Genomic DNA, 22285 nt, shown 5'->3' on the forward strand with positions numbered 1-22285 from the left:
GGTTCAGACCCGGAGCGGCCTCTGGAGAGCGTGTCCAAGTCGTCCACGCGGCCGGCACACTGGTGGCGGCTCGGGAACCTCAGGCTGGTGGCGTGACTGGTGTGAACAGCTGTCCCTCAGGCCGCCTCCAGGAGCCAGTGTGCGGGACGGGTGTAGGGGGAGGGCCAGATAGGTGCAGGGGTGCACGGAAGGAGGACCTCCAGGCCCACACACGCCACCCTCTAGGAGCGGAATTTCCTGTCCCCCTCCTCCCACCCGGGCCGTCCCCGCGTGGGAAGCGCGCCTCGGAGCCTTTAAGGCTCCATCTCCCTGCCCTCCCCCGCCCGGGACAGGCCGGGACACCCGGGACCTGACATTTGGCATCTCCCAACGTGGGAGCTAAAAATAGCCGCGGGGGGGGTTACTCCAGGCCATTGCTCCCCAGCCACCCCGCGCGCCACCTCGCGCGCGCTGCGTCGGGCCGCCAGACTTGTCTCCCGGCCCAGCCTACCTGCCGCATCCCCTCCTCCCGGACCCCGCGGTCCCAACCCGCGGCGCAGGGTACCCAAGTCGCCTCTTCGGCCCCAACCCCGGCTGCGGGGCGGAGTCTCCGCACGCGGCGGGGCGGGGCCGCTGTGTCCTGGGACCTGGTCTCCAAATTTGCCCGCGGGAGGCGGGCGGGAACCCGCGGGGCGTGTCCCGTCGGGTACGTCGGGGAGGCGTGGTCTCGCCGGCCCCACCCGCTCCCCGGTGCCAAATTCTGAACACAAGGCTTAGGGAGGGGCGTGGCCTTCTGGGGTGTGCGGGCTCCTGGCCAATGGGTGCTGCGAAGGGCGTGGCCCGTGGGGGCTGCGGGGGCTCTTCGGGTCTCTCCCCCCAGCCCCGCTGCGCCAGATCCCGGGGAGCCCTGCCGCTCTCTGCATCCTTGGCTGGCGGCAGTGGGTCCCGCCAGGCTCGCCCTCCGCGCGGTCGCTCCGGGACGCCCGTCGCCCCGCGCCCTCGGCCCGCCAGGCCGGGACCGCCGACCCCCAGTCGCCTCCCCGTTAACTGCTGCTCCTGCGCCTCGGGTTCTTGAGACAAGATGCCGTCGGGTTTCCAACAGATCGGCTCCGAAGTAGGGTTCAGCATGAGGGGGCGGGACGGGGGCACAGGGCCCTCTTTACTAGGGCTGGGGTCGCCTTTGGGGTCAGCTAGGGGGCGGTCCCTGCGCAGGCGCAGGGGGGAGGGGGGGTGGGGGTGGGGGCCTGGCTATTTATACCCTTGCGGGGCAACCCGTGACTGTCGGATTCCAGTCCTTCCAAGAGGCTGAGTGGGTCTCGGGGACAGTTCGGGGACACGGGCCACCACTGGATTTCCCGAGTCCAGGGTTCGCTCCTTTCTCCAGTACGAGGCGCGCTGCGCCGGGATCGGGGACACCCTGCCCTCGATCCAGCTTGAGAAAGCAGATCCAGGCGAGCCGTGCCCTCCTGGAGCTGTCCGTCTGTCCCGGCTCTCTCGGGAAGTTTTTCGAGGACCGGAGGCTCTCCGTGGGCCCCCACCCCCACCCCTGGCCGTCCTCCAGGACGCTGAACTTTCCCTCAGCCCCACGGTTGGTGGAGGGGCTGAGGGGAGTGTCAGCCCCCCCCCTCCCCCAGCTCAGGTTTCCGCTTAGAGACACTCCGTACCGCCAGCGAGCGGCCACCACCGCCACCGCCCCTCACACCACCTTCCCGCCCCCATCCCCTGGGCCTGGCTCCCCCAGGCAGAAGCCGGGCACGGCCCCCGCCCTTCGTCGGAGCCTGGAGGGGGAAGGGAGGCCGGGGCGGGGACAGAGAAGGCCACCCCAAGGGCCATATGCGGGGAGGAATGACCGCGATGTCCTTTTTGGAATTGTCTTTTGTTGAGCCTGTTGGGCGCCTCTGGGAGCCCGCTGAGGGAGCCCCCAGAGGGGGAGAGGAAAGAGGGCAGAGGCAGGCAACATCACCCCTACCCGCCCCCCCCCCCCAACCCAGTGGAAACCTAGGCTCAGAGTGGGGAAGGGACTCACCCAAGGTCACCCAAATTCCAACTCAAGTCTTAAGGCCAAGCCTGTCCCAAGGTCACAGAGGAATGGTGAGGCCCGAGGTCCTCAAACATTTCTCAGCTTGCTGGACCCAAAGACCCAGTTTTGGTTTGGTTTTTTTTTGTTGTTTTTTTTTTTTTTCTTTTTCATGGCTGATCACTGTTGGGTTCTTCCTACTACTGTTTACACTGAGATCTTTGCTCTATTCCTAATATGGCCCAGTTTCCCTCACCCAACATGTTGGATAGAACCCAGCATCTTAAAGCTCCGGCTGGGCCCGGGCCCCTGGAGGAAAGAAAGGAAGCATGATTCTGTGTGACATGCCTCGTCTCTTCTTCTGCCTACCCAGGACGGGGAGCCCCCACGGCAACGAGTAACTGGGACCCTGGTCCTCGCCGTGTTCTCTGCTGTGCTTGGCTCCCTCCAGTTTGGCTATAACATTGGGGTCATCAATGCCCCGCAGAAGGTGAGGGGTCTGTGGCTGGCAGGGTGTGGACTGTCTAAACAAGGAGGGCAGGGGACAGCAAGGGACAGCAGAGGGAGACGCCTCTGCAGGCAGTCACTCTTACGCTGTCCCCCCAGGTGATTGAACAGAGCTACAATGAGACGTGGCTGGGGAGGCAGGGGCCGGAGGGACCCAGCTCCATCCCGCCAGGCACCCTCACCACCCTCTGGGCTCTGTCCGTGGCCATCTTTTCTGTGGGCGGCATGATCTCCTCTTTCCTCATTGGTGTCGTCTCTCAGTGGCTGGGAAGGTATGGGCCCGGAGGGCAGGGGTGAGGGACAGGACCAGGGGTCACAGCATGGCACCCTAACTTCCAGCCCCACTCTTTGCCCTTCAGGAAGAGGGCCATGCTGGTCAACAACATCCTGGCGGTGCTGGGGGGCACCCTCATGGGCCTGGCCAATGCTGCTGCGTCCTACGAGATGCTCATTCTCGGACGGTTCCTCATTGGCGCCTACTCAGGTACCGACGGGCGCCATGGCCCTGCCCGGTGCCCTGCTATCTTGTCCGTTCACCATCACTGAACCTGCAGGGGGGAGTGGCCAGCTGCCCTCAGCCCTGTCTTCTTCCCTCTGCCCAGGGCTCACGTCGGGGCTGGTGCCCATGTACGTGGGGGAGATCGCCCCCACTCACTTGCGGGGCGCCTTGGGGACGCTCAACCAACTGGCCATCGTCATTGGCATTCTGATCGCCCAGGTGACCGGGCCAGGCCTTATGAGTGGCTAGGCGGGGGGGCGGGGGGCTGGGTGGGGCTCCGGGCTGAATGGCCTGGCCCGTTTCCCACCCTCGTTCCTCAGGTGCTGGGCCTGGAGTCCATGCTGGGCACCGCCACCCTGTGGCCACTACTGCTGGGCATCACGGTGCTGCCTGCCCTCCTGCAGCTGGTCCTACTGCCCCTGTGCCCGGAAAGCCCCCGCTACCTCTACATCAGCCGGAACCTGGAGGGGCCGGCCAGAAAGAGTGAGCCTGGGCCCCACCTTGCTCGGCCGCCCTCCCAGGCCCCCCCCCCCCCCCCCCCCGCCGTCCCCCTCCCCGCCCTCCCCGCGCCCCTCCCCGCCCGCCCTCCCTCTCAGGCCCCGCCCTCCTCGCCCCCAGGCCTGAAGCGCCTCACGGGCTGGGCCGACGTGTCCGGAGCGCTGGCTGAGCTGAAGGAGGAGAAGCGGAAGCTGGAGCGTGAGCGGCCGCTGTCCCTGCTCCAGCTCCTGGGCAGCCGCACCCACCGGCAGCCCCTGGCCATCGCTGTGGTGCTGCAGCTGAGTCAGCAGCTCTCGGGCATCAACGCTGTACGAGCCGCAGCCTCCGGGAAGGGCGGGGGGCGGGGCCCGGCCCAAGAGGAGGGGGAGAAGAAGGGCGCAGGCTCCCCGCGTTCAAACTCGGGTCGGTCGGGCTTGGTGTGGCCACCAGGGGGGAGAGGGTCACCCCTGCCATCCCCTTCTCTTCTCCCCCGCTCCTAGGTGTTCTACTATTCAACCAGCATCTTCGAGACAGCAGGGGTAGGACGGCCAGCCTACGCCACCATAGGGGCCGGCGTGGTCAACACGGTCTTCACCTTGGTCTCGGTAACTGTGGGCGCCCACCATCGCCTTCGTGTCCCCCACTAGCCCCCGCCCGCCCGGTCCCTCCCACTCCTGTGCCCGGAGGCCCCCTGCCAAGCCGTGACTCTTCCTCGCAGGTGTTCTTGGTAGAGCGCGCGGGGCGTTGGACCCTCCACCTCCTGGGCCTGGCGGGGATGTGTGGCTGCGCCATCTTGATGACCATAGCTTTGCTGCTGCTGGTGAGGCCTGGGGAGGGGGAGGGAGCCAGCGGCCCAGCCCGAGGGCACCGCCCCGACCCCGAGGAGCTCTGGGGCCAGCCTCGGGCCAGGACCATGGTCCGCGTTCCCCTTTGTTCCTGCACCTCTTCCTGCTCTGGGAGGAAGCTCGGGCAGAACCCTGGCAGCCAGGGAGGAGAGCCACTGTCTAGTTTTAGGAACAACAATTCCTAAGGACCCAGTTTGAGAACCAAGAGAGAACCAACTAGCTTTTCTTTTCTTTTTTCCTTTTTTTTTTTTTGAGAGAGAGAGGGAGAGAGAGCGCAAGCAGGGGAAGGGCAGAGCGAGAAGGAGAGAGAGAATCCCCAGCAGGTTCCACGCTGTCCGTGCAGAGCCCAGTGCGGGGCCCGAACCCACAGAACCATGAGATCACGACCTGGGTCGAAATCAAGAGTCAGACGCTTAACGGACTGAACCACCCAGGCGCCCGGAGAAGCGACCACCTTGATAGCTGAGAACGTAGAACATTCTCTCTGCCCTGAATGGAGTAGCAGTTGGGCAGCCAGCTGGATGTCAGTGGTCAGAAATGCTCCAAGACCTGTTCTAACTTAGGGTGGCAGGCTCTTCCGTGAGCTGCCGGGAAGGGTAGATGTCAGTTCTCTGCACTGAGAGCAAAGGAAGATCCAGAAAGACGGAACCTGAATTCCTTCCTCTCCTTGCCCGTCCCCCAGGAGCGGGTTCCAGCCATGAGCTACGTCTCCATCGTGGCCATCTTTGGCTTTGTGGCATTCTTTGAGATTGGCCCCGGGCCCATCCCCTGGTTCATCGTGGCCGAGCTGTTCAGCCAGGGCCCCCGCCCGGCGGCCATGGCCGTGGCTGGTTTCTCCAACTGGACGTGCAACTTCATCATCGGCATGGGTTTCCAGTACATAGCGGTAGGTGCCCTGCCCCCGTCCCACCTCCTACCCGGTAGGCCAGGGTGGGGCAGGTCCCCGCCAGCCCCCTTGCTTCCTCCAGCCCCCCACCCCCATCCCCATCCCCGACCCCAGGGTCGCTCTGGTGGACCACGTGGGCCCTGAAGACCACCTGCTCCACTAGAGTCGAAGGAGACAAGGGAGCTGAAGGGGTAACGACAGAAGGGCCTCCGAGCTGTGGTGTAACTGCAGAGTGACGCGCCCAGCTTCACGTCCACACTGCAGGTGGCTGGGGATCCAAGCCGAGCGGAAACGCTCTGGCCCTCACCATGGTAAAGGCGGCGAAGAATTCCGAGAGAGGCTGGGGAACGGAGAAGCCTTTCCTCCCTCCGCTCTCATTCCTGGTTGCTCCCCCTGCCCCACGAAGGAACCACCTGCTGTGTGTGTAGCACCCCCCCCCCCCGCCCTCCCCTCCGTCAACACCTCTTCCTCCGCCTGTCCAGGAGGCGATGGGTCCGTACGTCTTCCTTCTGTTCGCGGTCCTTCTGCTCTGCTTTTTCACCTTCACCTTCCTAAGAGTGCCTGAGACCCGAGGCCGGACGTTTGACCAGATCTCTGCCGACTTCCGCCGGACGCCCTCTCTCTTAGAGCAGGAGGTGAAGCCCAGCACGGAACTGGAGTACTTGGGGCCGGACGATGAGAATGACTGAGGGGCCTGGCAGGGGCGGGAGGGCCGTGCTCTCGCCCACCCCCACCCCCACCCAGACCCCCTCCTCACCTGTGCACTTTAACCCTCTCTTCCCTGTTACTTCCAGGGCGGAGGAGCCCCCGCAGCCTGGGGGGGGTCGGGAAGCTGGAGGGAAGGGCGGTCTTGGCAACGCGTGTGACTCGTGGATTATTGATGTGGTGTGATTAGGCTGTGGCCGTCAGGGTGGGCCGTTCTCCCGTCTCGCCCCCTCCTTCCTCCGTGGCCCACCCCACCCACCCCCCACCCTCAGTTCCAGAAGACGTGGCTCCCTTGCTAGAGAAGGGGGGCTGCAGGGAGGGGAGGCCCGGGGACCGTTCAGCGGGCAGACTGAAGCGGAGAGGACCGGAGCCGTGGCGCCTGCCACCTCGGACTCGCTCTCCTCCTCTGGCACTTTGCTCTGGGTTCTTGCCTCATAGACTCTGGGCCAAGCGGGTCCAGTTTCGACCCCTCCCAGAGGACGCCCCCTCCCAGGGCCTACGCTCCCCTCTCCTGGCAGGCTCAGCCCTCTGGGCCCAACCTTCTGGGGCAAGAGGGGAGCACGGGCCAACGCGCGGGGAGAGGGGGCCCTGCTCTGGTCTCTTCTCCCGTCCCGAAGGGTGTTGTACCCACAAGCTTTTGACCAACTAAGGGAAAGAGGAATTTGAAAGGCGGCCTGTAAACAGGGGTGGGAGGAGCCTTTCGATACTTTTGTATGTGTCTGGAAAAGGGGCAGGGAGAAGGAACCAAAGGTCCGTTGTACGACGTGTATATAGGAGATGCAGACATAAAGTCGCCGTACAAGACGCGCGTCCTGTCGTGGGGGTGCCCAAGGACCGGCTGGACAGTGAGCACAGCTCCCCTTCCCCCCGCTGTCTCTCTCACCCTGCCTTAGCTCAAGGCCAAAGAATCCTCCATAGGCGGTCACTCCGCCCCCACTTGTTTCTAGTCATGTTTTAAAAAACACAAAACACACACCCGACATGGGGACTGAACCCATGGCCCTGAGATCAAGAGTCACACGCTCTACACCGAGCCTGCTGGGCGCCCCCAGTCATTGCTCTTATCGACGGCGAATGAGCAGTAAGTTGGAGCCGAAAGTGCCAGAGCTGCTCTCGGGACTTTCCAGACCATTCATCCTGCAGGAGAGACACCAGCCCCAGGTTACAGATGGGAAAGGGACTCTCACGGGCCAGAGACGCCAGGAGGAGGGCTCAAGGCCTGGCCCTGCCTCCCCTTCCACGGGGCCTTAGCAGTGATTCTCCACAGAAAAGAGGCAGAGACAAGACCACAGAAAAGCCTGTTTTCGTTTTTACTGGAGGCTCAGGTGGCACATGACGGTTCATAAAATGGCTTCAGAGGGACGAGCTGGAAGGGAGACGAAAAATAAACTGGGTGGGAAAGAAAACAACCAGGAGGAGGGAAGGGCCGGCTGGTTCCTTCTCAGCCTGATTCAGGGGAGGGCGGTGGGGCCTCTGAACAAGAAGGCTGGGTCCCTTCCCTCCACCCACGGTGGGAGGGAGAGAAAGCAAAAGGCGGTTGTTTGGGCCCTCCTGAGTCTCAAGGAAAAGGGGAAAGCCGCTGTTTCGATGTCAGGAACTGGGTGAAGGGGGGAGGGGGTGCTGGGGGGGGTACAGAGCAGTTGGAAAAACTGGCAGATAACCTGAGAGAGAGAAACGGATAAATCGTGAGTGGGGACTCCTCAGGCACAGCGCCCCACCGCCCGGCGCCGGGGCCGCCGCTCACCAGATGATAGCTCTACGTGTCCTTCGAGTTGGGGTCACTCCAGTATGGTGGTGGGGGGCTCCCCACTGTTGATGGGGGCTGAGGTCTAGAGAGAACAGGGGCAGTCAGCCCCCGACCCCAGCCTTCTCGCACACACCCTTTTTCTTTCCGCTCCTCCCCAGCTCACACCCACGAGTGGCCGCAGTGGCTCCAAGCAGCGCAAGAGAGGGGTCTGCGGGGGTTTGGGGTCGGGGGGGGGGGGGGCACCTGGGCTGCGCGGCCTGGAGGATGGGGGGGCTTGCAGTCTGGGCCCTCTGGTTCAGGTGGGGGGCGGGGCGGGGCTGGGTGAGGGGGAAGGGAAAGAGGGCGAGTGGGCCCCAGCCTGTCCTCTTACCTGCCCCCCACCCCCCAAGCGGCCCAGGTGCTCACCTCCGGGGCTGTGGGCTGCCTGGGTCCGGGCGGCTGCTGCCGCCGCCGCTGGAAGTAGGGCCGGTTTCGCGGGCGCTGGGGCTCCGGCCGAGACCCGTCCGCGGGGCCCTGGCTGGGCTTGGTCTCACCATCCCCACCTTCTGTGGTAGGCTGCTGGGGCGGCCTGGGGCGGAAAGGCCTGGGGAGAGGAGCAGGGGGGCCGTGGGGGGAGCAGGGACCCAGTGTGCCCCACCTCCCTCCCGGGGTTCCCCCAGCAGAGGGGGACCATGGTGCCTCCCCATCCTGCGCCCCCGCCCCAGGAGCCAGGCTTCCTACGCCCTCCCCCACTGGGCCCCTTATCAGTCATCACGGAGCTGCCAGCCCCTCACCGCCGGCTCCAGATTCTCCTAGAACTTGGCTCTTCCCCCTTCCCGGGAGGGCCCAATGCCGGACAGCAGAGGGAAGACAGCCCCAGAGAGGGACTCTCACCTTCGGTACCTAGGCCGGAATCTGGGTGGGGGGACCCGCTCGTCTCCCTGCTGTTGGTCCCCCTCCAATGGGGCTGTCTCTTTGGGCTCCACCCCATCGGTGCCCTAGGAACACACGAAGGCCTGGGGGAGCCTGGGGAACGAGGTCGCCGGGCGTCGGCGGCCCTTCCCAGCCCTCCGGGGGTCTCTGTTCTCGCGGGCGCCCTTCCCGGGGTGGTAGCGGGTTCCACGTCCCCAGGCCCCCTCACCTCTATAGGCTGCTGCTGGTTGGGGGGCCGAGGGCCTCTCACAAAGCGCCGTCGGTAGAAGAAGGGGGGCGGGCGCCGCCGCCTGGGCCTCTGCCCGGAGTCCTCGGTGCGCTCCCCTTCGCTGCCTGGCTCCGTCCCGCCCGACGGGGCCTCGGCCACCATGGGCGGCGGGGCGGCCGGGCGCGGCCGGGGGATGAAGCGGCGGAACCGGCGTCGGTTGGGGGCGTAGCGGCTGCCCTTGACTGGCACGCCCCCCGGCCCAGTTACGTTCGCAGCTTCGGCGCCCTGGGGAGGGGGCGGGGAGCGCGCCGTGAGACCCTGGCCCAGCCACACGCGGTCCCGAACCTCCTTCCCCGCGTCCCGCTTCCCTCCGGCTCCTGCCTCCCCCGGGGAAGGAAAGAGCGGCTCCCGGACCCTCGGGGGGTGGGGGCCGGACGACAGACGCCGGCAAGTGCCGGGTGCAGGACGGAGAAGCCCGGAGGTCACCGGGTGCGGGGCAGGGATGCGGTCTGGAGGCCCCGGGCTAACGGGCCCCGTCCCCCGCCGCCCGAACCTTCTCTCCCTCCACGACATCGAACTCCACCGTCTCCCCGTCGCCCACGCTGCGCAGGAACTTCCTGGGGTTGTTTCTTTTAATGGCCGTCTGGGAGGGGAAAGGCCACGCGAAGGTGAGGGCAGCGGGCCCGAGGCCTCCCTCCCCCCTCCCCCCACCCCCGCCGGGTCCGCCACCCCATTTCTCGGTCTTCAGCACCTTCCTTCCTCGTGGCCGGGCCGCAGGGTGAGCGCGGAGGCAGGCCCAGCTTAGCGGGGGAGAAGCCGCGAACTAGGGCCTCCCGGCAGCCTGTGCCCTCAGCACCGCCCCAGGGCGCACTCCCTCCTCCCTTCGCCCCGCAGGGGTTTCCGAAAGGGAGGCCAGAGACTAGAACTCAAGGCAGAACACACAGCGGAGGCGTCCGAAGTGGCAAAGTGGGTAAAACGCGCCGCGCCTCTTACCTGGGAGCTCCGGCCGCCGCGGCAGCGGTTCTCAAACTGGGGCCGCATCAGCATCACCTGGAGAGCTCGTACAACAGGTGGGCGGGCTCCTCCCCCGAGCCTGACTGATTCGGCACGTCTGGGGTGGGGCCCGAGAATCTGGCCGCCAGGTGATGCTGCTGCCGCGGGGCCGCACTTTGAGAACCAGCGCACCCAAGTATCGCTAGCCTGTGTCCTTTGCCTCTGAACACTGCCTAGGATTCCTTCTTGTGTCAACGCGTCCCGATGTAGGTAGTGAGCATGCCGTGACCAGAGGGCAACAAGTTGCTTCTCACAAAGACACCCTGACACAAGTGGGGCCCATGGTGGTTAACACAGGCACCTGAGGCGGGTGGAAGGGGACCATTTCCTGCGGGGCACGCTGTGCGAGGGGAAGGCAGGAGAAACGCTGTGTGCGGCTAAGGATTATGGCACAGGCCTTCCAGGAGAGGGTGGGTTCTTCCCCCCACCCAAAGACGACCCAGCACTTACCTGGTGAACAAAGACATCCTCCTTGGTGTCATTCCTGCGGAACAGGAGGGGTTGTCAGAGGGAGTGACCTTGGTGAGGCCTCCCCAGCTGCCTGTTCCTCAAAGCAGCAGGCCAGCATCCCCTGGCTTCTTGGGGGTACACAGGACGCATGGGGGGACAGGAGCTGGAAGCTCCAAAAACCTCCCTGAAAAGTCTGGGCTTTGTAAGGGCGGGGGGAGGGGTGCAAAGTCACCTTGAAGAAGCTGGGCCAGCTCTTACCTGCCGAGGACGCAACCCTCCACCCCAGGGGCACCGTAGGACCTGGCAGGACTGGGTGTAACTGTCCCTGGCCAGCACCCCCTCTGTTCCAACCCCCATCCCGGCTGGAAAATCCCCGTGTCTTCCCTCCTACAGTCAAGGAGGAAGGTGGGGTGCAGGCAGAGGAGCAGAATATGTCTGAGAAGGGGACAACTTGTCAAGAGCCTGCTCTGAACATCCCCAAGACTTTATTCTCGCCCTCAGCCCAGAGGGGAACCCCAGGGTCAGGCCCCCACTCAACACACCCAGGGACCAAGGATGAGAAACAAGATCATACTCGATCCTTCTCTCTGCCTGCTCGCCCGTCACCCCAGTTTAGCCTAGCATCCCACGGCGGGGAGGGGAGAACGCAAAGGTTTTCCTTCAGAACCTCCCGGGAGTCCTCAGTTTCCAGAATTAGGGAGGGATCCTTCCCTAGATCAAATGTTCTAGCTTTAAAGCACTTGGATCTGTACAAAGGTCAGCCTGCTAAGAGGGAACTGGGGCCTCCCAGGAGGGCTGGGCTGGGCAGGGTGCCCGGGCTGGGGAAGGGCCCGCTGGGGGAGACCTGGCTCTGCTCACAATCAGCCACCACAGTCGCTCCCAGCAGCCCAACCGAAGAGAAGCAGCAAGCAGCCGCCTCTGTCTGCGGGGCTGGCTTCCTGCCTCGGCCCCAGCCCCCAGCCGGCACCGGCCTCCGGCCCGGCCCCCGGGCCGTCAGGTGGGGGATTCAAATGAGCCAGCAGCCCTTTCTAAGGGCGGTGAGTCAGGGGACCGTGCTGGGAGCCGCCCTGCACGGGAAACAAGTGAGGACTCCAGCCCCGAGCCCCGAGGCGCAGACAGCAGGTACATTCGGCCCCAGAGGTGAAGCAAACCAAAGCACAAGGTGAGACAGACGAGCAGCGGGAGGCCCGGAGCCAGGTTGGCCAAGTTCCTAGATCATTAACTCTCTGCTGCCCTTGAAGATTCCGAGGCGGCTCCATCCCGCCCACGTTTGTGCTGTGGTTAAAGACTTTCAATCAGCGTCAGCTGGACACTGCAACCACGTGCCTCGGCAGGGGTAGAGATGGGGCTGGGAAGGTGTCCAGCCCCACAGGCCAGTCTGGAAAACACCCGACCCCCAACCCCCCCCCACACCTGGGGTTCTCAGATACCTGTTGATGAATCCGTAACCGTTCCGGACGTTGAACCACTTGACGGTGCCCAGGACCTGGATCGCTGCCAGGCAGAAGGGCAGTGGGGACAAGAAGATGGGGGGAAGAGAGAGAGAGCTGGACTCAGTTTGGAGGCACTCCAGATCCAACCTACCTCCCCATGACCTACGAAGCGCCACTTGAAGCCACCAGTTTCGCCCAGTGGCTTCAAGGCAATCCTGACCCGGTTCCCCCAAATTGAAGCGCCCGTACAGCAGGGCTCAGGCTTTCATGACCCTTCCATCCCTACGTCCTGTTCCTCGTGAGCTACAAATCCGGGTCCTTCACCTAGAACTAGGTACTCACCAGGCCCACCAAGTCCTGCCCTAGGGGTTCCTAGCGCACCTGCTGCCCGGGCTGAGTCAACCAGGCCAAGTCTCCCACCGCGGGGACGTGCCCCGGACCCTAGCTGGACCCACCCACCGCGTCCTTGCTGCCAGGGAGGCGCGGCAGGACTTCCCACCAGGGGAACACGCTTGGGTCAGCTGCCCCCAGCCCAGCTAGTCCTTCGAGCCTCCGGGGCCAGGCCCGCCTTCGGCTTTCTGGGTTCTGTGGGCTCCACGACACTCCTCCCCCAGCCCGTCGACACCCTCAGAGCCGCTCTGGCACGCGCCCCCCCTCACCCAGCACCGGCTTGTCCGCCTGACTCCGGGCCGGGGTCGCGGGGGTCCCCGAGGCTGCCGTCGCCGGGTTGCCCGGGGTGCGGGGACCCTGCGCCGAGGGGGACCCGGCAGCGGGGCCCGAGGCGGCTCCGACCCCGCCGCCTGCCCCGCCGCCTGCTTTCTGTGGCTCCCCCGCGGGCACCGGTACCACCACCGCTACCACCCCTGCCGCCGTCGCGGGCACCGTCGCCGCGGTCGCCACCGCTGCCGCCTCCGCCTCGCTCATCCCGCCGGGTCCAGTACCGGCCCCCGCCGCCGCCACCGCCGCCACCGCCTCCTCCGCCGCCGCCACCGCCCCGGCCCCTCCCCCCGGCTCGCAAACCCGTCGCCCCGCTCAGTCCTCGCGCCCCGAGCCTCGCCCGCACGCCGGCAGCGGGCCCCGGGACGAGGCCAATCGCAGCCCGCAGCCGCGGCGCGCGCAGGCCCCGCCTGCCGCCCCCGGGCCAATCCCAGCGGAGCAGCCCCCCGCCCCGGCCCGCACGCCGGCCACGCCTCCCGGGCTTCGCAAGGAGGCCGCGACCCGGGCTCGCCACCTCGTAAGTACACCTGGGCCCCGCCCCGAGGCCGTCACGTGACCTCCCCGCCCCAGCCCATTGGCCGACGGCCCCTTTCCCCTCCCCCTCCGCCCCTTTCCACCGGCCGCGGGAAATCAAACGGGCTGGTCGCGCCCCAACCGCCACCTGGCCTGTGCGCGCAGGGCGGGGCGGGGGGCGCAGCTTCGGGGTTGCCCCTGACGACCCGGGTGCGCGGCCGGCGCCGGCAGCCTCCGCTCTGGCTGCGCGCCGCACCGCTCATCTCCGCCCTCGAGACGGCACGTGCCCGCACACCGCCTCCTCCCGGCCCGGGGGATGCCCCGCACGCCCCGGGCCGGGGTCCCCGCCCGCCGAGCGAGCCTCCAGGCGCCGCGGAAGAACGACTCTCCCAGCTCGCAATTGCTCCCACTTTTATTTTTGAGGTGGGACGCACGGAGAGCGGAATGCACGACTCTGTTGTCCGCGCAGTCAGCGCCCTAAAGGAGAGAGCTCCCCCCGAGCCCTTTCCAGGCATCCCCGGCCTCCCCAAGGACCGTCGCCGCCGTGATGTCCGGCTCCCCGCAGCTTCCCCCGCCTTCCTTCTTTGCCTGCACCTGCGCTTGCCGCCACCTAGAACGCACCTCCGTGATTTGCAGAGCAACCTTTTCAAGTACCGGCTGACCTATCACTCCTCACCATCACGTCATCCTTTCCTTTTCTCGGGGCGTTTTTGAAAATATGAGCGTATCTCGCCCTGTGCCCCCGCTGCGCTGGACGGAGCTGGTGGGCGTGCCTGACGCCTGCAGCACTGCCTGGCACAACGTGGACGCTCACTTGTTTCTTGAGTAATCGGATGGTCCCCATTGCACAGATGGGAAGACTGAGGCCCCGGCGCGAAGCTTGCCCCAGGTTTCCCCGGAGCCCGGGTGCTCGGCCCGGAGCTGCGATCTCCCTCCCGGAGTAGTGCGGCTCCAGAGTCGCTCCTCCCGAGGGCCGCCGCCCCGCCCCCGCTGCCGGACCCGGGCAGCGCGTATTTTTAGCCGGGACGGTGCGCGTGGACCAGCCTTCGTGCCCCTACGCGCCGCGGGCCCCAAGCGCGCCTCTCCAGCCCCGGGGTCCGCGCCAGGCTCGGCGGCGACTCTCCGGCGGCCGTGCTCCAATCCCGGTCCCGGCGCGCCCTCTGCCGGCCGCTCCCGGAGGCGCCGGCGCCGCCTTCCTCGCGGTCCTGCCACCTGCGGCTTACTCCGCCCGCCCCACCCCTCCGGCCCTGTCCGAGGCGACGGTTCTGTGTCCCCGCGCAGCCGGCACCGCGGATAGAAAAAGAGAAAAAAGCGGGAGAACAATTAAATCAAGAGGCAAGGCCGCGAAGGATGCAGAAATGACCACTCTCCCTCGGACTGTTAAGGACCCGTGTACCTGTGTCCAGCCCCGAGATCGAGGCAAGCAGACGAGGGCAGGGCTGGGGCAAGGCGAGCAGGAGACCTCCCAGTGCGGCCCCGGCAGCAGAGGAAGCACGCAGAAGGTACAGAGAGAGGGCAGGCGTGGGCTGGTTAAACCGTGACGGGAGAGGAAGCTCATAGGAAAGATGAGCCCTGTTTGCGGTAAGAGTTGTTAAGAAAAGACGTCAGGAGACCCCTGGGTGAGGGCGCTGAGGGGCAGGCGCCTGGCGACAGGAAACGACGCTTACTCCTACAACAGTAACATCCTCCCTATCTCCACGGTCAGGAATTAGCTGCCCCCGAGAGAAGCAATTGATTTCCCTGTTGCGTTGAAGGGTCTGCACGGGTGATTTTCTGGGGATTTACAGATGCTTAGGGGCTGGAGGTGGCCAGGGCTCTGGGCATCCCGGCAAAAAGGGTCCTCCTTTGTCGCTCTCTTTCCGTTTGCTCCCGTCCACTTGAAGGTCGCTGTCTCGCCCGTCTGGTTCACGGGTTTAAAACCAAACAAAACGCGAAAAACAACGCCTCCTTCACTGTGGCCCTTCGCGGCTCCTGCAGAGAAGAAGATGCGCGACGTCAAACGGAGACGCTGTTTGAAAGATTTAAGAGCCGGTGCCAAATGCTCCTGGCGACACACGTCTCCTCGCAGCCCAAACCAGAGCTTCCGCCCTCTCCCCTCTAACACCTGCTCGCTCGCTCTTTCTCTCTCTCTCTCTCTCTCTCTCTCTCTCTCTCTCTCTCTCCTCGGCTGCTCCAGAAAGTGCCACAGACCCCACGGCCTTCTCTTCTCCGGTCGACTCTTCCGCGGCCTTTGCCTCCGTCTTCCCCTCCTTCCAAGCTCTGCTAGGACTGCCAGATCCTTGACCTTCTCTCCGCCCTCTGCCTGTCTCCTTGTCCCATCTGCCGCATCGGATATTATTTACACGTCCTTCTTGAAACTTCCTCCTTGTCTTGTTGTTTTTTTCGGTTTTTGGGTTTTTTTTTTTTTTACCCGAGAGCAGTAAGAGTTGAGATTTTTTTTTAGCACCTAACTATGTGCCACACACTGTGCTAAGCAGCCTAGGGGACTTCGGTCATTAATTCCTCACGGCAACCCTGGGGAGTGGCTACTATTATCGTTATACCCACTCTTCAGATCAGGAGACTGAGGCAGAGTGGAGGTAAGCCAGCAGCCCAAGACCACACAGCTCTGGAACCGGCCAAGCGGGGGGTTCAGACGCAGAGCAGCCTGACTCCAGGACCTTTCTTCTGAGTCACCAGCCTCCTGCCACCGCGCTGGGACTACACTTTTCCACCTTCCTCCTCCCCTCTAGTACTTTCCACATGTCAGGCTCTTCCTTCCCAACCAAGTGTCTTGAGAGGCCGCCTGCATTGCGCAGGCTCTGCTTCTTCCCCAGGCCCGGCATCCGGGACCGGCGTTGATGTCGGTCGCACTACCTTGTTCGACGGACCCTTGCTTGCCCCCGTTCCTCCGCCTCCGTCCACGTGGCAGATGCCCACGGAGACCGTTTGGCTCTCAGATTTCTTCGGGGACTCCTCAGCCTCTCCCTCGCCCCTTCCTCGAGGTCAGAGCCCCCCAGTTCTTCTCTTCTTCTGACTCTGTGACCCCTCCCGTGGAGGCCCCTCCACCCCCACTGCTTCAAATATGACCTGTTAGGGGTCTACCTTCTTAAGCACCGAGCTTGTGGCATTTCATTAATGCCAGCCCTAGGGAGGCAAAGACAACCCGAACCCAGTGACCCCCCAGCCCGGACCACCTGAGCCCCAGACCCACGATGGCCGGCTGCCAGCAGGAAATCTCCAGGGCCCCCTGCCTGGGGAAAAGGCTCCACCATATCGGGGCACAGAGATGTGAACCCCACCGCCCCCACCTGGTTCACACCGTCGGCATCTCTCACCCGCATCAGCTCAGCGGCCTCCCCCCTGCGTGGTTTCCTCGCCCTCAGAACTGCCCTCTCCAGTCCATTTTGCACAATGGACCTCCCAGCAGCTTAGCCTGTGCCACCGCCGTCATGCTGCCCTGCTTGATTTCCACCGTAGTATTTATTCGTACCTGACATTTGCTTGTTTGTAATCTGTAAGCTTCGGATCTTGTCTGTCTTGTCCACTGCTGTATTCTCAGTGCCTCAAACTGTACCCAACACGTAGTAGGTGACCGGTAACTACTTGACGGGATACATGAAGACAGCCAGAAACATCTTTTATTGTTATTATTTTAAGGTTTTTTTTAAAAAAATTTTTTAACGTTTATTTATTTTTGAGACAGAGAGAGGCAGAGCATGAACGGGGGAGGGGCAGAAAGAGAGGGAGACGCAGAATCAGAAGCAGGCTCCAGGCTCCGAGCCATCAGCCCAGAGCCCGACGCGGGGCTCGAACTCAGGGACCGCGATAGCGTGACCTGAGCTGAAGTCGGACGCTTAACCGACTGAGCCACCCACCCAGGCGTCCCTTAAGTTTATTTTGAGAGAGAGAGCACGAGCAGGGAAGGGGCAGAGAGAGGAGGAGAGAGAGGAGAACCCCAAGCTGGCTCTGCTCTGTCCGCACAGAGCCCGATGCCGGGCTCGAACCCACCAACCGGAAGAGCGTGCGTGACCTGAGCGGAAGCCGAGAGGCGGACGCTTAACTGACCGAGCCACCCCGGCGCCCTCCGAAACATCTTTCTGAAATGCATTTTGGTTTTTGCCATACTCAGGCACCTTCCACGTGCACATTGGCGATGGCCAGCAACTCATCCGCGGGGCACACGACACAAAGAGATTCCTTTCACAGATGTGCACGTAGACGTGCCTGGGAACGGGGAGGCCACCCGCGCATGCATCGCCGGGCGCGTGCTGAGTAAAATGTGGTAGGTGTCTACCTGGGGTGTCATGCAGCACTTAGAAGTGACCCCGTGACAGGCTCCGTGCTCTGTGACAACAGGACAGACCCTCACAACACGGCCCTTAGAGAAAAAAGAATAGGAAACCAAACGAGAAAGACCGCAGTCTCACTTACTTAAAAAAACACAGCCCCACAAACAACAAGTCACATCTGGTCAGAATACGTCAAAACCAGAAGGGAGGGGCGCCTCGGTGGCTCAGTCGGTCGAGCGTCCGCCTCTCGATTTCGGCTCAGGTCATGATCTCCCCGCTCGCGGGACCGAGCCCCACATCAGGCTCTGCACTGACAGCGTGGAGCCTGCCTGGGATTCTCTCTCTCTCTCTGCTTGTCCCTTGCTTGCGCCCTCTCTCTCTTATAATAAACTTTAAAGAGACACACAAGGGCACGATTCCCTACAGAAAGGCAGGGTAAAAGGGGGTGAGAGGTTAACAAAATAACCAAGCAAACTTATGAACGAATGAATGAAATACTCTATTCTGCCGTGACTTCTCATTAAAGGCTCACGGGTGACATTCAAAGACCCAAGGTGAACTTAGCTCTAAAGACCCACCATCCAGCCCTCTCTCTTCCTGTTGCCAATGAGTCTCTACTCACCCCCGCCCCTCACTCCCTCCTGGAGGGTCCTCCCATTGTCTGAATGGGCCGATGCAGCAGCCGCTAGCGACCTGTGGCCATTTGAGTCCAGTTAAAATGAAATGAAATACGAAATCCACATTCGGCTCTGGGACAGGGATGGAACACGTCTGCGGAACAAACACTTCTGTCGTCACGGAGAGTTCTAGCAGGCAACGTGGCTACACGTGCTTCTCTGTACATCGCAGCTTCCGTGACGCTAAATCTGTCCCCAAAGCCCAGGGATTCCTGCCTTGCCTTAATTCCACGGACACTTACGGACTACCTTCCTCTGGCCTCATAGCGAGGGAGGCAAGGGCACTAGCAGCTGTAACGGCCCCTGCAGTGCTCGCGGACCACTCTGCAAATCTCCTAAAGACGTCAGGTGGTTTACGGTCAAATGTGCCTCTTCATTTACGTCTCCCAAACAAACGTTTGTGGCGCACCTACTGTGTGCCAGGCGCTATAAAAAAAATAAATAAAAGGTGCTGCGGATACGGTCGTGGACAAGACACGCGCGTTCCCTGCCCCCAGACAGCTCACGTTCTAGAAGGCCCCACGATGAAATAAGGAAATGGATGCACACGATAATTACAGATATGATAACAAGCCGTGAAGGAAAGGCACAGACTGGTGTGATAGAGAGTAAGATGTGGGGGGGCGATTCTAGAATCGGGCCACCAGGCCCCCACTGCCAGGGGAGGTGTCACAGTCTATGCGCTGACCTGAAGCATGGGAAGAAGAGAGCCGAAGGAAAGGATGAGGGAAAGAGGGTTCCGGGTGCTTGAAGCCACTAGTGCAAAGGCCCTGAGGCAGAAAAGCTTGAGCCCATTGGAGGAAAAAGTTTAATGGACAAAGAGGAGGGCGAGAAAGGCAAAGCCTGAGAAATGAAAGCTTTGGAATCTGGATTTTATTCCAGAAGTGATAGGAAGCGTTTGAGGGTCTTAAAAGGGGGAGTGAGTCATATGGCCTGATTTATTTATATATTTTTTAAATAGGGGCACCTGGGTGGCTTAGTCGGTTAAGCATCTGACTCTCGATTTCGGCTCAGGTCATGATTTCCCCGTTCGTAAGTTCGAGCCCCACGTCAGGCTCTACGCTAACAGCGTGGTGCCTGCTTGGGAATCTCTGTCTCCCTCTCTTCTTCGTGCCTCTCCCCTGCTTATGATCTCTCTCTCTCTCTCTCTCTCTCTCTCTCTCTGAAAAATGAACAAATTTTTTTAATTAAGAAATTTATTTTTTAAAGATTTTATTTATTGTTTGCTTGTTTTTATTTTTGAGAGAGAGAGAAAGACACAGAAGGTGAGCGGGGAAGGGGCAAAGAGAGGGAGACAGAATCCAAAGCAGGCTCCAGGCTGTGAGCTGTCAGCACAGAGCCCGGTGAGGGGCTCAAACTCCCCAACCATGAGATCATGACCTGAGCCAAACTGAAGCTTAACTGACTGAGCCACCCAAGCGGCCCTAAAGATTTCATTTTTATGTAATCTCTACACCGGGGGAGCGGAGGGGCTTGAACTCTCAACCCCAAGATCAAGACTCCTAGACTCCAGCTACTGAGCCAGCCAGGCGCCCCATGAAATAAATTTCATTTGTTAAAGCACTTTCAGGGTCACAGAGAAATTGACCGGAAGATACGCAGATTTCTCACATACCCCCCACACCTCTACTCCATACCCCCCACACCTCTACTCCATCTGTTTTTGTGGGTTTTTTTTTTAACATTTATTTATTTTTGAGAGACAGAGACAGAGCACAAGCGAGGGAGGGGCAGAGAAAGAGGGAGACAGAGAATCGGAAGCAGGCTCCAGGCTCCGAGCTGTCAGCACAGAGCCCGACACGGGGCTGGAACCCACGGACCATGAGATCATGACCTGAGTGAAGTCGGGTGCTTAACTGACTGAGCCACCCAGGTGCCCCTCCAATTTTTTTTAAAGATTTTATTTATTTTGAAAATTTTTAAATGCTTATTTATTCTTGAGAGAGAGAGACAGAGAGAGAGAGAGAGACAGACACAGCGTGAGTGGGGGAGGGGCAGACAGAGAGGGAGACACAGAATCCGAAGCAGGCTCCAGGCTCTGAGCTGTTAGCACAGAGCCTGATGCGGGGCTTGAACTCACGAAGCCTGAGATCATGACCTGAGCTGAAGTCCGACACTCAGCCGACTGAGCCCCCCGGGCGGGGGGGGGGGGGGGCCTACTCCATCTGTTTTTAAAACATCGTCTGGCTGCCCTGTGGGACATAGAGCGGCCAGAGGCAGAGGTGATGGGGGTGCGGATTCGAGTGGCGGCAGCGAGGGGGGAGGAATGGGGGCCGGTATGAGATACGTTTTGGAAACAGGGTCTGCAGGACTTGGTGGAGGGCTGGATGTGGGGGTGAGGGGAAAGGAATCAAGAAATCTGGGTTTTTCGCTCCCCCCACTCCCACCGTGGGTGACGATGCTGATTTCACTGAGCAGCCCCGGGGAGGCGCAGACAGGCAGGGGCTTGGTTTGGGGCTTGTTGGAGACCCCGGCCAGGAGAGCAGGGGCGGGTGGTTGGAGGAGAGTCGAGTCAGGCTGGGGACAATCCCAGCCAGAGGCATCCACCTGGGAATCTGCCCACACACGCGGGCAGGGTCACGTGAGCTCTCTAGGAGGTAGAGGGTTCCTCTCTATTGTCATAGCTGAGGAAGCCGCCCCCAGACAGTGAGTGACCCAGGAGCAGGGAAGGTGTGATGCGGTCTGTGGGGGGTGCAGGGGGCCTGCACGCGCCCTGTAGGGAAGCGGTGGGCTGGGTAGGGCCTGAATCCAGGCGGGAACTCGTCCTCCACCGACCGAGCCGGCCCCTGAATGGTGATCTAAAGCCCTTCACTGGGCTCTTGGTTGAATCGAATGGTCCCAGAGGACTGACACCACTGATGGGGATGTAGGCCTAGCCGCCAGGCTCCAGGCTCCGGAAGGCACCGAGGTAGAGCAAACTCTGACATTACACCTCGGGCTGGGAGGCCAGGGGAACCCTGAAGACCGGCTGCTTGGATGCACCGAGGGTTGGTGGGAAGAGAGACTCCCTCCTCTCTAAAGGGGCAGGAGACTTGGGCCCCAAGCGGGGGAATCTCCTTGCTTGTCCGAGTCCCGTCCGGTATTCTTTTTTTATAAAAATTTATTTATTTTGACAGAGAGAGAAGAGAGGGAGGGAGAGAGAGGGGGAGAGAGAGAATCCCAAGCAGGTTCCGCACCGTGAGCACAGAGCCCGATGTAGAGCTCGAACCCACGAACCCTGAGCCGAAATCAAGAGTCGGATGGTCAAGTGACTGAGCCCCCCCAGGCACCCCAAGAATCTGGTATTCTAGGCTGGGTCGCACATCCTGAACAGGAGAGGAGGCAGCCCGGGAGGGAGAAGGGATTCACAACCCACCACGTGCCAGACCCGGCTGTCGCGGTCCAGTGGGCTAGACGGCCACGCGCTCTGTGGGACAGGTGCTGGGCAGAGGTGAGCACGGGGGTGGCGAAGCAGGCGAGATGCCGTCGAAGTCAGCCCGGCGGGGGCAGGAGGCGGAGCCAGATCCCAGCTCTGGCCAGGAGGCCAGAGGGTAGCCAGGAATGGGATTGGCATCGGGGTTGGGGGCAGGTGAACAGGCCTGGGACGCGAGATCAGCGCGCAAGTCCCTGTCGGAGGTGAGGCCCCCGTCTGCCCTTGGACCTTTCTTCTCTGAACATGGATGTCATTGTCCGCTCACCTCCTCTCTCACATCTTGAGATATTCTTTTCATGGGTCTAGACCAGCCAAGAAGCTGGTCTATCGACGCCAAGAAGCATTGGTACCCAGCTAAGCTTTCTTTATCCGCTGTCCCCAGAACTCGTAGACCCTCCCTCATCCTGCTGAGGGCCGGCTTCCCTCACGTTCCTAGGCTCTGGCTTCTCTGTTGCCAAAAGACCGGCTTCTGGGCTGGGTTCGGCCCGGTCCTGGCGCTCACTCAGCCCCCACGTTCCCCGCATTTGGTCCCCCGTCTACGGCATTTTCCAACTTCTCTCTCTAGCACCCAGGTTCAGCAAGGCCTCTGAGAATGGGGGATGAGGAGGGCTTTTGGGTAGGGCTTCTCCTCCGGACCCAGAACCAGGCCTGCCTCCGTCTTCCCCACCTCCACTCTCTTCTTCTCAGCTTCCAAAGAGGCGAGGTCAAAGTCACAAAGATCCCTGTGGTATCTTCTTCTCAGGAGCTCCTCTGACTCTCATAACTGCCGTTCATAAGCCCATCACTCACTGGTGGTAGACAGGTGGCCTGCACACTCGTTACATGTTATATGTTTTGTTGATTATCGATTGCTTTCCCCCCTCCCAGCTGTGGGGAAGGGGCCATACTGCTAAGGTCACCACCCCTGTGTCTCCAGTATGTGGCACCTAACAGACGCAGATATTTAAAAAAAAAAAATTTTATGTTTATTTATTTTT

General features: G+C 62.1%; 2 protein-coding genes and 1 long non-coding RNA gene across 3 annotated transcripts; 2 read left to right on the top strand and 1 right to left on the bottom strand.

Annotated features, from left to right (window-relative positions):
• The first annotated feature begins 809 nt into the window (after nucleotides 1-809).
• SLC2A4 (solute carrier family 2 member 4) lies at nucleotides 810-6854 on the top strand. The gene is made up of 11 exons (XM_023244732.2): nucleotides 810-1093; nucleotides 2370-2486; nucleotides 2603-2775; nucleotides 2863-2987; nucleotides 3106-3221; nucleotides 3323-3485; nucleotides 3621-3808; nucleotides 3980-4084; nucleotides 4198-4299; nucleotides 5007-5210; nucleotides 5693-6854. Exons 1-11 carry the CDS (start codon nucleotides 1061-1063, stop codon nucleotides 5897-5899), a joined length of 1533 nt encoding a protein of 510 aa, XP_023100500.1. The 5' UTR covers nucleotides 810-1060; the 3' UTR covers nucleotides 5900-6854.
• Nucleotides 6855-7211: 357 nt separating this feature from the next.
• On the bottom strand, nucleotides 7212-12682 carry YBX2 (Y-box binding protein 2). The gene is made up of 9 exons (XM_023244733.2): nucleotides 12378-12682; nucleotides 11716-11779; nucleotides 10286-10319; nucleotides 9336-9425; nucleotides 8783-9067; nucleotides 8536-8639; nucleotides 8068-8245; nucleotides 7660-7744; nucleotides 7212-7576 (listed from the first exon to the last, which is right to left on the bottom strand). Exons 1-8 carry the CDS (start codon nucleotides 12640-12642, stop codon nucleotides 7694-7696), a joined length of 1071 nt encoding a protein of 356 aa, XP_023100501.1. The 5' UTR covers nucleotides 12643-12682; the 3' UTR covers nucleotides 7212-7576; nucleotides 7660-7693.
• Nucleotides 12683-14307: 1625 nt separating this feature from the next.
• Nucleotides 14308-15309, top strand: LOC105261155. Its single transcript, XR_891039.3, has 2 exons — nucleotides 14308-14450; nucleotides 14832-15309. It is a non-coding gene; the product is annotated as an uncharacterized LOC105261155 (long non-coding RNA).
• Nucleotides 15310-22285: the final 6976 nt, after the last annotated feature.

Source organism: Felis catus, chromosome E1 (assembly GCF_018350175.1).
Source record: "Felis catus isolate Fca126 chromosome E1, F.catus_Fca126_mat1.0, whole genome shotgun sequence".
Lineage (NCBI taxonomy): Eukaryota > Metazoa > Chordata > Mammalia > Carnivora > Felidae > Felis > Felis catus.

Bases quoted from the DNA above. Each gene is read 5' to 3' on its own strand.
- SLC2A4 (XM_023244732.2), top strand. From the start codon at position 1,061: ATGCCGTCGGGTTTCCAACAGATCGGCTCCGAA. The intron at 2,776-2,862 runs GTATGGGCCCGG...TTTGCCCTTCAG, and splicing joins GTCTCTCAGTGGCTGGGAAG to GAAGAGGGCCATGCTGGTCA. The intron at 2,988-3,105 runs GTACCGACGGGC...CCCTCTGCCCAG, and splicing joins CCTCATTGGCGCCTACTCAG to GGCTCACGTCGGGGCTGGTG.
- YBX2 (XM_023244733.2), bottom strand. From the start codon at position 12,642: ATGAGCGAGGCGGAGGCGGCAGCGGTGGCGACCGCGGCGACGGTGCCC. The intron at 11,780-12,377 runs GTGAGGGGGGGC...TCTGCCTGGCAG, and splicing joins GGCGGACAAGCCGGTGCTGG to CGATCCAGGTCCTGGGCACC. The intron at 10,320-11,715 runs GTATCTGAGAAC...CCTGTTCCGCAG, and splicing joins GGTTACGGATTCATCAACAG to GAATGACACCAAGGAGGATG.